At 38.8% G+C, this 15,701-nt stretch overlaps 1 protein-coding gene across 1 annotated transcript in view; it reads right to left on the bottom strand.

Annotated features, from left to right (window-relative positions):
- Positions 1-15,701, bottom strand: part of LOC127874864 (BRO1 domain-containing protein BROX-like) — a 39,822-nt gene that overhangs the window by 5,357 nt on the left and 18,764 nt on the right. The window contains exons 8-10 of the mRNA XM_052419525.1: positions 14,585-14,666; positions 12,323-12,473; positions 7,252-7,414 (exon numbers count right to left, since the gene is read on the bottom strand). Coding sequence (XP_052275485.1) covers positions 7,252-7,414; positions 12,323-12,473; positions 14,585-14,666 — 396 coding nt within the window. The remainder of the gene's footprint in view (positions 1-7,251; positions 7,415-12,322; positions 12,474-14,584; positions 14,667-15,701) is intronic.

The following is a 15,701-nucleotide window of genomic DNA, read 5'->3' as shown; positions in this document are numbered from 1 at the left end:
TGGGACAACACTATGCATATTTCTTTTTTGGTGACAAACGTGTTTGTTTCATAATATAAGAATACAATCATACATGCATATAATCAACCCATGCACAAGACAAAAAAAGTTCCACTGAACATGAGGTACTGTTACTAGGAAATTTTACAGGACCTCAAGGATGTTACCGGGAGCCTTGTTCTTTTTTTTATCTTTTTTTTAAAGGCTCTATAAAGGTCACAAATCCAATTATTATGCATATCAACTGGTCTAATTTTTACCGGATTTCAGTTACTCTTGCATAAAAACTTCTAATAACACAGGTTAGGTACAACGTTGTCAAGAATTATGGAAGATAAATCCGTTTCATAATTGGAAGAAATGTTTACATTTTTGCAACTAACGTGATGTGTAGCCTCAGAGCATTGACATATGCTTAAAATAGCCCAGAGAAAATTCAATTTTAATTCTATTTTAACAACTTTTTACCAGCAGAAAGTAACTTATTAGATCACTACAAACGTTTTAACCATTTAGAAGAGACCTTCTTTGTGAGTGATACCGGAAAACGTTAAAAGTCATCGTTATATTTTTGGTGACCTGAGTCACTTTCACTTTCTCTTTCGCGAGTAAACAGCGATGTAAATAAACTGATTGTTTGTAAACACAATTGACTTGGAGGACACTTTATTTTGAGCTCAAAACAAGTTGTATTGCTCATTTTTTTATTATTATGTCCAATAGCATATATATATAGTTTTTTGATAACCTTCATAAATAAAAGATGAAAAAAATATTTAACAAGAGCACCGCCTTGCGGGTGCAGACCGCTCATCTATTTTCTTTTTAAAGGTGAAGGGACTCTCATTTTCAATCACAAAGGAGGGAGGGGTGGAGTGAAGAGGGGTGTATAGTGTGGGGTTGAGGACATTTATTACATTATTTTCCAAAAATGCGGAAAAAAAAATCGGGGGGGGGGGGGATGGGGATTCTTGGGTGCGATGGTTGGACAGTAGTTCAAACATAAATTAATAAAAATAAAAATTTGTGTTTTTTAACCGTTTCAAACTAAAAAAGAAATTTGGGAGGGTGGGGTGGGGGGGGGGGTATAGTGTGAGGGTTTGGTGGTCATTTGTGAGATGATCTTAAAAAAAAAAAAAAAAAAAAAAAAAATAGGGGGGGGGGTGGGATTCGGGTGGGGGGAGGGGGGGGATTCTACGGTGCGATGGTTGGACGGTATTTCAAACATAAAATAATAAAAATAAATCTTTGTGTTTTTTAACAGTTTCAAAAAAAATAATTTGGGGGGGGGGGGTGGGGTGGGGTGGGGGGGTATAGTGTGAGGGTGTGGTTGTCATTTGTGAGATGATCTTAAAAAAAAAAAAAAAAAAAAATAGGGGTGGGGGATTCGGGGGGGGGGGGGGGGGGGGGGGAGGGCACGGGGGATGGTTTGGGTGGAGTCTATTGTGGTATGTCAGGTAAGAGTAGTTTTGTCAAAGTATCAATCAAATCTAATCATTAATAAAGAAGTTAGGGCAATTTTAGCAATATTTAATAATTTGACCTTGAGAGTCAAGGTCATTCAAAGGTCAAGGTAAAATTCAACTTGCCAGGAACAGGAACCTCATGATAGCATGAAAGTATTTGAAGTTTGAAAGCAATAGCCTTAATAGTTAAGAAGTAATGTGGATCGAAACACAAAATTTTACCATATATTCAAAGTTACTAAGTCAAAAAAGGGCCATAATTCCGAAAAATTACAACCAGAGTTATGCAACTTGTCCTTTTACTGTACCCTTATGATAATTTGCGAGTGTTTCAAGTATGAAAGCAATATCTATGATACTTTAGGGGTAAAGTGGACCAAAACACAAAACTTAACCAAATTTTCTAAGTATAAAGGACCCATAATTCCGTCCAAATGCCAGTCAGAGTTACATAACTTTGCCTGCACAGTCCCCTTATGATAGTTAATAAGTGTTGCAAGTATGAAAGCAATAGCTTTGATACTGTAGGAATAAGTGGACCTAAACACAAAACTTAACCAAATTTTCAATTCTCTAAGTATAAAAAGGGCACATAATTCTGTCAAAATGCACGCCAGAGTTATCTAACTTTGCCTGCCCAGTCCCCTCATGATAGTTGGTAAGTGTACCAAGTTTGAATGCAATAGCATTGATACTTTCTGAGAAAAGTGGACCTAAACGCAAAACTTAACCAAAATTTTCAATTTTCTAAGTATAAAAAGGGCACATAATTATGTCAAATTGCATGCCAGAGTTATCTAACTTTGCCTGCCCAGTCCTCTCATGATAGTAAGTAAGTGTACCAAGTTTGAATGCAATAGCATTGATACTTTCTGAAAAAAGTGGACCTAAACGCAAAACTTAACCGGCCGCCAACGCCGACGCCGACGCCAAGGTGATGACAATAGCTCAATTTTTTTTTTCAAAAAATAGATGAGCTAAAAATCTGTAAATAATTACGTATCTTCACCTTTATAGAGGCTTTAATCATATAAACAGCCATACAATTGTTCAAGTCTATTACTCTCATTTTCACAATGGAAACGATTAACCAGACAAGATAATGACACAATTTATAAGACTTGTACACCATATGGCACAACAATGAATGCAAAGAAAGCTTCATTTGACAACACTTGTAAAACAAATCTGATATCCACTAAAGAACTATAATAGCAATAGTGATATGAATTCGAAATTTTAATATGAATATAATTAATAATTTGATATGAATTTGAAATCAGAGAAAAGTTAATACCACTAGAAATAATTACAGATTGACAAGGTCATGGAAGGGGCAGAGCTTGCATGGTTTCCCACTATTGATTAACGTTTGTTTAATTACTGAAGACTAGTTCACATCATGTGCTTATATAGACAAATGAAAAACCCTTGTTAAGATCTCATTTTTAGCTCCACTGGCCAGAGGCCAGCGGGGCTTATGTCATGGTCCTGTGTCCATCGTGCGTGCGTGCGTCAACTTTTTCTTTAAACACCTTCTTCTCCTAAACTACAAGTCCAATTCTGATAAAACTTCTCACAAATATACCTGGGGTGAACCTCTTTCAAATTTGTCCAAATTATGCCCCTGGTGTTAAATTTGACCCTGCCCCGAGGGCAATAAATTGAACATATGCTTATATTGGGCCTATTTTGTGAAAACTGTAAAAATCTTCTTGTCCATAACCATTGGGCCTAGTGCTACCACATTTGGTATGTAGTGACATTAAATAGTTCTCTACTTCGTTTGTTCAAATTATGCCCCTGGGGTCAAATTTGACCCTGCCCCGGGGGTCACAATAATGAACATATGCTTAAATAAGGCCTATTTTGTGCAAACTTTAAAAATCTTCTTGTCCATAACCGTAGGGCATAGGGCTACCAAATTTGGTATGTAGTATGAAGTTCTCTACCAAGTTTGTTCAAATTAAGCCCCTGGGATCAAATTTGACCCTTCCCCAGGGGTCACAAAATTGAACATATGCTTATATTGGGCCAATTTTGTGCAAACTTTAAAAATCTTCTTGTCCATAACCATACGGCCTATTTCTACCAAATTTGGTATGTACGAAAATCTTAAAGTTTTCTACCAAGTTTTTTCAAATTATGCCCCTGGGGTTAAATTTGACCCTGCCCCAGGGGTCACAAAAATGAACATATGCTTATATAAGGCCTATTTTGTGCAAACTTAAAAAATCTTCTTGTTCATAATTATAGAGCCTAGGGCTACTAAATGTGGTATGTAGTGACATCTAATAGTCCTCTACCAAATTTGTTCAAATTATTCCCCTGGGCTTAAATTTGACCCCGCCCCGGGGATCACAAAACTGAACATATGCTTATATAAAGCCTCTTTTGTGCAAACTTTAAAAATCTTCCTGTCCATAACCATTGGGCCTAGGGCTACCAAATTTGGTATGTAGCGACATCTTATAGTTCTCTACCCCTGGGGCCAAATTTATCCCTTGAAGGCTCCCATTAAAAAGTTGTTCAAGAAAATTTGATTTGTCAAAAAACAACAAGGGCTGTTTGTAAAACATGCATGCCCCCCTATATGGGCTATAAATTGTAGTAGCAGCCATTGTGTGAATACGTTTTTTGTCACTGGTGGTGGTGGTGGTGGTGGTGGTGGTGGTGGTGGTGGTGGTGGTGGTAGTGGTGGTGGTAGTAGAAGTAGTAGTAGTAGTAGTAGTAGTAGTAGTAGTAGTAGTAGTAGAAGTAGTAGTAGTAGAAGTAGTAGTAGTAGTAGTAGTAGTAGTAGTAGTAGTAGTAGTAGTAGTAGAGTATTAGTAGCAGTAGTAGTAGTAGAAGTAGTAGTAGTAGTAGTAGTAGTAGTAGTAGTAGAAGTAGTAGTAGTAGTAGTAGCAGCAGCAGCAGCAGCAGCAGCTGCAGCAGCAGCTGCAACAGCACTAGTAGTAGTAGTAGTAGTAGTAGTATGCATTACAAAAATGCAGTTAGGCAAATGCTGTAACAATAAATTTAAACTTATTGCATTTGTTTCCCCTGTATATAGGTAGATATAATAGTGTATTACCTCCCCTGTCCTGCTTATATTTGTATTAAGCAACAAAATTAAACATTAACACAATATTTAATATACAAAATATACAAAATATGGGCTGTCTGTTGTATTGGCAGCCATTGTGTGATACGTTTTTTGTCACTGTGACCTTGACCTTTGACCTAGTGACCTCAAAATCAATAGGGGTCATCTGTGAGTCACGATCAATGTACCTATGAAGTGTCAAGATCCTAGGCAAAAGCGTTCTTAAGTTATCATCCAAAAACCATTTTACTATTTCGGGTCACCGTGACCTTGACCTTTGACCTAGTGACCTCAAAATCAATAGGGGTCATCTGCGAGTCATGATCAATCTACCCATGAAGTTTCATGATCCTAGGCGTATGCATTCTTGAGTTATCATCCGGAAACCATTTTACTATTTCGGGTCACCGTGACCTTGACCTTTGACCTAGTGACCTCAAAATCAATAGGGGTCATCTGCGAGTCATGATCAATCTACCTGTGAAGTTTCATGATCCTAGGCATATGCGTTCTTGAGTTATCATCCGAAAACCATTTTACTATTTCGGGTCACCGTGACCTTGACCTTTGACCTAGTGACCTCAAAATCAATAGGGGTCATCTGCGAGTCATGATCAATCTACCCATGAAGTTTCATGATCCTAGGCGTATGCGTTCTTGAGTTATCATTCAAAAACCATTTTACTATTTCGGGTCACCGTGACCTTGACCTTTGACCTAGTGACCTCAAAATCAATAGGGGTCATCTGCGAGTCATGATCAATGTACCTATGAAGTTTCATGATCCTAGGCCCAAGCGTTCTTGAGTTATCGTCTGACAACCACCTGGTGGACGGACAGACCGACCGACAGACCGACCGACAGACCGACATACCGACATGAGCAAAGCAATATACCCCCTCTTCTTTGAAGGGGGGCATAAAAAGTAAGGAGAATCCAACTTAAAAAAGATGTATCTATTAAAAGTATATTCAACCGATGCCGTGAACAATCTCCTTGTTTATAACATGACTGCCGCTAAGTCTATTACTAGCAACCTATCAGAGAATAGATCAGATACCTTATTTCAATATATGGCAACCCTAGTATTTTTCAAAAACAAACATGACAGGTAACCAACGTCAGATGGAAAAAGTAAAGGAAAGTTAGGTCAAGCTAATTGTTTGTCATGATATCTCTTTAAACCTCACGTCATATGCAAGTAGTGTTGCCATGATCGCAGCATCTTGATGAATTATAATTCAATTTTTTGTCTCATAAACATTTACTTTGTTTAACAAACAACCTCTACAAAGTTATCATTCCTACTGCCTTTCGGCACCTCATGAACCTGAAAAACTTTATGTTTCCTCAGGCAAATATCTTCTTTGTACAATAAACAATTTCATCACCACGTTAACAAACCTGCTACACTCACTAATGCCTCAAGAATGAAGTAAAGTTCAGGTGATCTACGTCATTAGGTATTTTGCATATGTCATGAACTATATAAGTAACAGAAACTTTGAAACCTATAAACACTTTTTGGAATTTTGGAAAAAGATTCATGATTGAATGAAGGAACTTTCATTGATCTTGTAGAACATGCATAGATTTGATCTTCAGCATCTAAAAATATTTGCAATAGAAATAAGGACAATATCTTTTGGAGAGATAAATGTACCTACGTTATAAGCAAAGGACCTGTGCGACAATTCCCGGGCTTTTTAGTCTGTTTAGTTAACACCGTAGTAACGTTTTCCATATATAAAAATGCTCACCCTTCCAACTTTAAGCGCCCAGTGGGATGAGGGAAAGAAAGAGAAAGTCACATGCTTGAGTACATTTCAACCCATGCGCATTGCATGCTTTTTTCGCATAAAAAAAACAGTGGAGCGATACAGGGCCATCATGGCCCTCTTATTTGTACTAAAGGTAGTTTCATTGAAATACATACAGTTAATTTGTTTTGTGATAAAAAAATATTGAAATGGGCACTTGAACAAGGGATGTCTTTTCGAAAATCTAGCGCATTCCAGCATAATTGAGTAATAGGGAGTGTTGCGAGAGTTCCCATGTGAAGAAATTTAATCACAAGGGCACTAGTCTGTGTGTTTCAATAACAATTTATCAGAGAGTTTGTGCTTAACACTGAATGTTAAACACTGATACAAATATTAATCAACTAGTCATTGAAATAAAACTGGTGAAATTACATGTAACACAAACATCAAATCAATTTACAGCTAATCACTCAAAACAAACAGAAAGGCATAGGCAATCACGTTCTTCTACAGTGCGATTTCTCCTTGAGTATCAGTGATGCAGTGGATTTGATGTGCACCAATCAATGCGAGGTTTTATTTTAATACCTACTGTGGCATCATTCTAAGGATAGTCTCTAAAGACACAAGTGGTGGTTCAACAGAGAAAACAGACATTAAAGTATCCCTAACACGCTTTAATAAATGAGCCTCACTCTGGGAAAACAGGGCTTAATGCATAAGCATTTAGTGTTGTCCCAGATAAGCCTGTACAGTCAAAACAGGCTTATCAGGGACAACACTTTCCGTACAAACTGAATTTTTGTATAATGAAAAATTAAATGAAAAATTCCATAAATGCAGAAAGTGTCGTCCATGATAAGCCTATGCAGTTTTTACGGGCTAATCTGTGACTACATTTTACGCATATGCATCAGGTTTCAAACTGAAGTCCCACCTGTGGCCCAGGTTTGGGTGCCATCTTTGAATCCATCTTCTTGTACACCTCCACAGACCACAGTGGGCTCAGCTCGGGAGGTTTGTAGTCCTCTGGACTAACGAGTCCGTACGTGGCCTTCAACTCCAGTATTGGGGGGTCAAACGCCACCTTCTGGTGGTAACTGAAACATAGAACTCAAATCAGTTACAAAAACAAAAGATGTGTTTGTCAAATACACAATGCCCCCTACTGCACCGCTTTGAATTAACAAAATAAATACCTTTGACCTTGAAGGATGACCTTGACCTTTCACCACTCAAAATGTGCAGCTCCATGAGATACACATGCATGCCAAATATCAAGTTGCTATCTTTAATATCTTTAATATTGCAAAAGTTATGGCCAATGTGAATGTTTTCGGACGGACGGACGGAGGGACGGACGGACTAGACAGACCCGACAGACGTGACAGACCAGACAGGCATTTCAACTGCTATATGCCACCCTATCGGGGGCATAATAAATTACCTTAATTACTCTATGTTTTTGGACACTTAAAAATAATAATTTTTTTTTGTGTCCGAAAACTTAGATACCAACAAGGGCTGTTTGTAAAACATGCATGCACCCCACATGGGCTCTCAGTTGTAGTGACAGCCATTGTGTGAATATGTTTTTTGTCACAGTGACCTTGACCTTTGACCTAGTGACCTGAAAATCAATAGGGTCATCTGCCAGTCAAGATCAATGTACCTATGAAGTTTCATGATCCTTGGCATAAGCGTTCTTGAGTTATCATCCGGAAACCATTTTACTATTTCCGGTCACCATGACCTTGACCTTTGACCTAGTGACCTGAAAATCTATAGGGGTCATCTGCGAGTCATGATCAATGTACCTATGAAGTTTCATGATCCTAGGCATAAGCGTTCTTGAGTTATCATCCGGGAACCATTCTACTTTTTCAGGTCACCGTCACCTGACCTTTGACCTAGTGACCTGAAAATCAATAGGGGTCATCTGTGAGTCATGATCAATCTACCTATCAAGTTTCATGATCCTAGGCATAAGCGTTCTTGAGTTATTATCTGGAAACCATTTTACTATTTCAGGTCACCGTGACCTTGACCTTTGACCTAGTGACCTGAAAATCTCTAGGGGTCATCTGCGAGTCATGGTCAATCTACCTATCAAGTTTCATGATCCTAGGCATAAGCGTTCTTGAGTTATCATCCAGAAACCATTTTACTATTTCGGGTCACCGTGACCTTGACCTTTGACCTAGTGACCTGAAAATCAATAGGGGTCATCTGCGAGTCTTGATCAATCTACCTATTAAGTTTCATGATCCTAGGCATAAGCGTTCTTGAGTTATCATCCGGAAACCATTTTACTATTTCGGGTCACCGTGACCTTGACCTTTGACCTAGTGACCTGAAAATCTCTAGGGGTCATCTGCGAGTCATGGTCAATCTACCTATCAAGTTTTTTCTTGTTCTTGAGTTATCATCCGGAAACCACCTGGTGGACGGACCGACGGACCGACCGACCGACAGACCGACCGACCGACCGACATGTGCAAAGCAATATACCCCCTCTTCTTCGAAGGGGGGCATAAAAATATTGACAAAATACAGGTGTCCGAAAACTTAGAGTCGAAAATTAAAGTGTCCGAAAATAGCGTCAATTGTATCAAAGACTACCGGTAATAGCACGCGCTTGTAAAATACCATGCCGTATAGTATAAATTACAGTTATATATGTTTGCACTGCATTTTAAATAATTTTAAATGCTTAATTTATTTGACAGAAAGTTACTACAAGGTTGTACTTTGACCAACGAGTTCAAAGATGAGCATTTGATGTACCGATACTCGTTAGTATGAACCTGTAATTAACGTAATTTAAAAAAAAACACTATGAATTCTTTGTTTGTTCATTTCCGATTGTTGTTGTCTAACACCTTCCATTGTTCGTAAAACTTGCGATAGGGTGCATCACACTTTGAAGCATTTAGTATTTGTCACAGTTATTTTACTGACAAGGGGTAGTACTATTGCGGTAGATAATTGAACTGTTAATTGGCACTACCCCTGGTAAGTGTCATAACGCTATATGCTATCGGGCGAAACCATTGTTTAATACCGGTTTACAAGGTTATTTACCCAATAGCGCAAATGTTATGGTACATTCCGCTCAGGCATGCACCTGCCATGTTTTATGATTCTGGTTGTAAAACCCCATGAGTGAAGGGTTATTAGAAATCGAAAACAGGACCATAATTTGGTAAAATAGCGCCGTAAAATATACTGTCCGAAACCTTAGAGACATTAATTGTGTACAAAAACTCGTGTGTCAGAAAATTAAGTCACGAAAAATAATTATTTTTGCTAAAAACAGATGTGTCCAAAAACTTAGTGTCCGAAAACTTAGAGCAATTACGGTAATCACATATTAATCAAATTAGATTCCTACTGAAGTCACTGGAGATATTACACTATATGTCTTTTTCACTTGAGCAGTAACCTTCTGCAATCTTAGTCCAGTGAATTACTACTTCAATATGAAATCACCAGCTTTAATATAAGCATCGATGATTTGAACACATTTGATGGTCCCAAATCCTGTGTATAATTATCTAAATTTAATCCCTCAAGGCTTAAAAAGGTTAAAGCAAAAAAAAAACAAGAGGGCCAAGATGGCCCTAGTTCGCTCACCTTTTTTACAAGGCCTTGTTCATTGCTTTAGTTGAAAATTCAGTACTCTAGAGCAATATTAGATTGGCCAAATTTCCTAAAAATTGTTCCAAAAATGTGACTTTTAAAGTGTTCACATGTTTTCACTTTATACATATAGAGAAAACTGCCCCGCCCACTGGCGACTATGTTTTTTCATCAATCTGGACCATTTTCAAACTAGTCTGAGATATCAATGAAACCAATGTTTTTACCAAGTTTCATGATGATTGGGCAAAAATTTTGACTTCAAGAGTGTTAACAAGGTTTCTCTAGAGCCAAATATGGAAAACTGCCCCGCCCACTGGCGGCCATGTTTTTCAACGGACCGGAACCACTTTTGAACTCAACCAATATATTATTAAGACAAACATTTTGACAAAGTAACATGAAGATTGGGCATGAAATGTGACTTGATCTACAGTTTTTACAAGGTTTTTTCTTTTTTTTTGACCTAGTGACCTAGTTTTTGACCCAGCATGACCCAGTTTCGAACTTGATCAAGGTATTATTTGGGCAAATCTTCTGACCAAGTTTCATGAAGATAGGACAAGAAATGTGGCCTCTAGAGTGTTTACAAGGTTCCTCTATAGCCAAATAAGGAAAACTGCCCTGCCCACTGGCAGCAATGTTTTTCAACAGACCAGAACTACTTTTGAACTCAACCAACATATCATTAAGACAAACATTTTGACAAAGTTACATGAAGATTGGGCATGAAATGTGACTTCTACAGTGTTTACACGCTTTTTCTTTTTTTTGACCTAGTGACCTAGTTTTTGACTCAGCATAACCCAGTTTCGAACTTGATCGAGGTATCCTTTGTACAAATCTTCTGACCAAGTTTCATGAAGATCGGACAAGAAATGTGGCCTCTAGAGTGTTTACAAGGTTTTTCTATAGCAAAATAAGGAAAACTTCCCCGCCCACTGGCGGCCATGTTTTTCAGCGGACCGGAACCACTTTTGTATACGACTAACATATCATTAAGACAAACATTTTGACAAAGTTACATGAAGATTGGGCATGAAATGTGACTTCTACAGTGTTTACAAGGTTTTCTATAGCCAAATAAGGAAAACTGCCCTGCCCACTGGCGGCCATGCTTTTCAACGGACTGGAACCACTTTTGAACTCGACCAACATATCATTAAGACAAACATTTTGACAAAGTTACATGAATATTGGGCATGAAATGTGACTTCTACAATGTTTACAAGGTTTTTCTTTTTTTTGACCTAGTGACCTAGTTTTTGACCCAACATCACCAAGTTTCGAACTTGATCGAGGTATCATTGGGACAAATCTTCTGACCAAGTTTCATGAAGATCGGACAAGAAATGTGGCCTCTAGAGTGTTTACAAACCAAATGTGGACGATGGACGACCGACGGACGGATGGACGACGGACAAAGACCGATCACAAAAGCTCACCTGAGCAATCAGGTGAGCTAAAAAAATGGATAAAAACCTACCCATCCATCCATTTACCCAACCAACCTAGTCCCCAAAGGAAGGACAGTGTGATTTGAATTATCCCTCTTTCAACCACATTAAATAAATCAATAAAACTGAGGGCACTGCCTTCAAAACAGTCCATGCAACTGACTGAACCTGTGATCAGTGCAAAAGGATTTTGGAGTAAACTTAAACTGGTTCTAAGAAAAGCCTCATTAAAAACACGAGTCCATTCTCCCACTCAGTAAATCCTTGTTGCTTAAGAGTCCATACTCTCAGTAAATCCTCGTTACGTACTTGTCGCTGAGTCCATTCTCCATCTCAGTAAATCCTCGTTTCTTAAGAGTCCATACTCTCAGTAAATCCTCGTTACGTACATGAGTCCATACTCCTTCTCAGTAAATCCTCGTTACGTACATGAGTCCATACTCCCTCTAAGAAAATCCTTGTTACATACATGAGTCCATTCTCCCTCACAGTAAATCCTTGATACGTACATGAGTCCATTCTTCCTCTCAGTAAATCATCGTTACGTACATGAGTCCATTCTCCCTCTCAGTAAATCCTCGTTACGTACATGAGTCCATTCTCCCTCACAGTAAATCCCCGTTATGTACACAAGTCCATTCTTTCTCTCAGTAAATCCTCTTTATGTACATGAGTCCATTCTCCCTCTCAGTATTTCCTCGTTACGTACATGAGTCCATTCTCCCACTCAGAAAATCCTCGTAACTTACATGAGTCCAATCTCCCTCTCAGTAAATCCTAATTATGTACTCGAGTCCATTCTCCCTCTCAATAAATCCTCATTACTAACATGAGTCCATTCTCCCTCTCAGTAAATCCTCGTTACGTACTCAAGTCCATTCTCCATCTCAATAAATCCTCATTACTTACATAAGTCCATTCTCCCTCTCACACTTGTCGAGGGTCCTCTTCATGACTGGCCCCAGGCGACGGAAGAACAGGTGGTTTAGGGGCCGAGCCTGCGTACCTGGCCCCTTGGTGCTTGCATACTCCTTGCAAGTCTCTGCTGCCTTGTCATAGCCTGCAACAGACAGAAACGACATTGATACTTTGTTTCTTTGGATTGTCCACCATTTTTAATATTATTTAAATCATATAAGGGTGGTCATTTATCTATTCAATATTTTTCATGGAAAAACTGATTTACCAATACTAAGTACACATTCTTATGCTAGTAACTGACAACCTCCATATTTGAATCAGATGTATGGGCATTGTCAAACACTATGTATTGTGCCTTACTGTTACACTCAATATGATAAATGTAGTTTACGTAACACTCCGTAATCAAGGATGAGGTAGGAGGAGAATAGCCATAAATTCATAACCCACACACTAGGTCAAGCTAGGAAACAAACCCCTGATCCTCGAAGCTCAATGCTAAAACAACTTAGTTATCTGACTCTGACCCTAAAACAAAGATTTACCAATTCAACCCATTGTGAAAACAGGACCCGTATACAAGGTTCAAAAGTGTTTTCTAGCTGAAACTTCCTTATGATTTATCCAATTTCACAAGTAAATAATCTCAGATGGAGACATATTTAAAACACTTTATCATGACATTCTTTCAGATAAAACATAAATTTACAAGTAAACAAGCACATCTGTTTAAATGATATTCCCCCCAACCCCACCCCCACCCCAGAATAAAAAAATTGACAGACGGACGAACTGACAGAGGAACAATGCTACTTTCCATATTTCTCCGCCTTTGGCTGGGGATAACAATTTACTGGTAAACCCTTTGAACAGACACGGATTTTATTTCAAACCGTATCCAAGATACATTTAATAAACAATAGTTAGTGATGCCTCCAGAAAAACTCCAAAATGTACATAATTTAAGTACACAAATCTCTCTGTAGATAAGAAACAGTTTTCAAAGGAATAAACTGCAATAACATTTGTGAGAATCATGTGGAAACCTATAAAATACTGACAAGGAAATGTGTGCTGTTAAAACGGCCAGGGTGGAAAGCTTACCAGTCAGGTGAAATTCAATGCTCAGTCAAAGCAATTCTATAGTCTAAGAATTGAAATAAGGCTTTTACCCATGACCTTTCATTTGCCATCCAATTGCTGCAAAATATACCAATTGTCCATGTATTTTCAAAAAGAAATTATGTTCATCAATTCAGAGTGGCAGCTGAGGGGAAGCACAAAGGAGCAGTGCACAACACGCTGCTTTTTCACTCTAGATATTTCCTTTTATAAGCAGAGTTCTGGGATAAATGGTCTTTATTCACATGTGTTAAGTGTTGTGCCAGATTAGCCTGTGCAGTCCGCATGGCTTATCAGGGCCGACACTTTTTCTAAGTCTGGGTTTTTGTTGAGATGAGACTTCCTACAAGAAAATATTGCAATAAAGTGAAAATTGTTATCCCTATTTAGCCTGTGCAGACACACAAGCTAATCTGGAACAACACTTTACCCACCTACATTAACCCCCTGGGACAACACTTTACCCACCTTCATTAACCCCCTGGGACAACACTTTACCCACCTACATTAACCCCCCAGGACAACACTTTACCCACCTTCATTAACCCCCTGGGACAACACTTTACCCACCTACATTAACCCCCTGGGACAACACTTTACCTACCTACATTAACCCCCTGGGACAACACTTTACCCACCTACATAAACCCCCTGGGACAACACTATACCCACCTACATTAACCCCCTGGGACAACACTTTACCCACCTACATTAACCCCCTGGGACAACACTTTACCCACCTACATTAACCCCCTGGGACAACACTTTAGCCACCTAAATTACCCCCCTGGGACAACACTTTGCCCACTTAAATTAACCCCCTGGGACAACACTTTACCCACCTACATTAACCCTCTGGGACAACACTTTACCCACCTACATTAACCCTCTGGGACAACACTTTACCCACCTACATTAACCCTCTGGGACAACACTTTACCCACCTACATTAACCCTCTGGGACAACACTTTACCCACCTACATTAACCCTCTGGGACAACACTTTACCCACCTACATTAACCCTCTGGGACAACACTTTACCCACCTACATTAGCCCCCATTTTCCCAGAGCATGACTTAAAAAGAGTTTGGTTGCATGAACATCAAGTTTATGTCAAGGTACTCACATTTGATTCCCTCTTGCAGCCCTCTGATAGCCTCTCCACACTTGTCCTGTGCCAGCAGACTCTCTGCATTGTAGCAGTGGGCCTGAAATACCAGACACGTTGAGCGGCATTCTGGAAAAACAGGGCTTAATGCATGTGCTTAAAGTGTCATCCCCTATTAGCCTGTGCAGTCCACACAGGCTAATCAAGAACAACAGTTACCACTTTTATGGAATTTTCCTTTAAAGGAAGTCTGATCTAAAGGAAAACTCTGACTAGGCGGAAAGCTTTGTCCTTGATAAGCCTGTCCACACTGCACAGACTTATCTTGGAAGACTCTTTATGCACATGCCTTTAGCCCAGTTTTTCCAGAGCAAGGTTCCATTTTAAAGAACATTTCTCCACCATTAACCTGACACTGTGTATGAGTTTATTGACATAAAATTATGATTGATAAATACATTTATTTTCATACCGTTATCATATTTAAGAGATACCAGAACGACTCTCTATCTTACAGCTTTGCTGTCATTTGTCTCGTAAAACATCTGCGAAAACATGCCTAGTGTAAGTTTAGAACACAACTCAACAGTGTAATTTCTACCAACAGAGTTACTTTTCACAAGTATCATTTTAATGTTGTCAGGCTAAAACTAACTGACTTTTGTAGAGTCAATGACCAGATCATTATTGTTAAAGTACCCAATAAACATAGCGTAACGAGTCATGGATATGGTGTTTGCCTTGCAACTGGGAGAACCCGGGTATGATCCCCACTTGGGAAGCATTCTCAAGATCTTTCTAACAAAAACAAGATGTGTTTGTGAAACACTATTTCCCCGTATATGACGTTTGACCTTGAAGGATGACCTTGACCTTGACCCTTCACCACTCAAAATATGTAGCTCCATGAGATACACATGCATGTCAAATATAAAATTGCTAGCTTCAATATTGCAGAAGTGACATTACATGAGCAATTTTGACCCATATATTTGACCTTGAAGGATGACCTTGACCTTGATCTTTCACCACTCAAAATGTGCAGCTCCATGAGATACACATGCATGCCAAATATCAAGTTGCTATCTTCAATATTGCAAAAGTACTCATAAAATGAGCGATTTCGGCCACATAT

Source organism: Dreissena polymorpha, chromosome 3 (assembly GCF_020536995.1).
Source record: "Dreissena polymorpha isolate Duluth1 chromosome 3, UMN_Dpol_1.0, whole genome shotgun sequence".
NCBI classification, from domain to species: domain Eukaryota; kingdom Metazoa; phylum Mollusca; class Bivalvia; order Myida; family Dreissenidae; genus Dreissena; species Dreissena polymorpha.
Note: the sequence above shows the minus strand (reverse complement) of the source record. Positions and strands in the feature narration are given on the sequence as shown.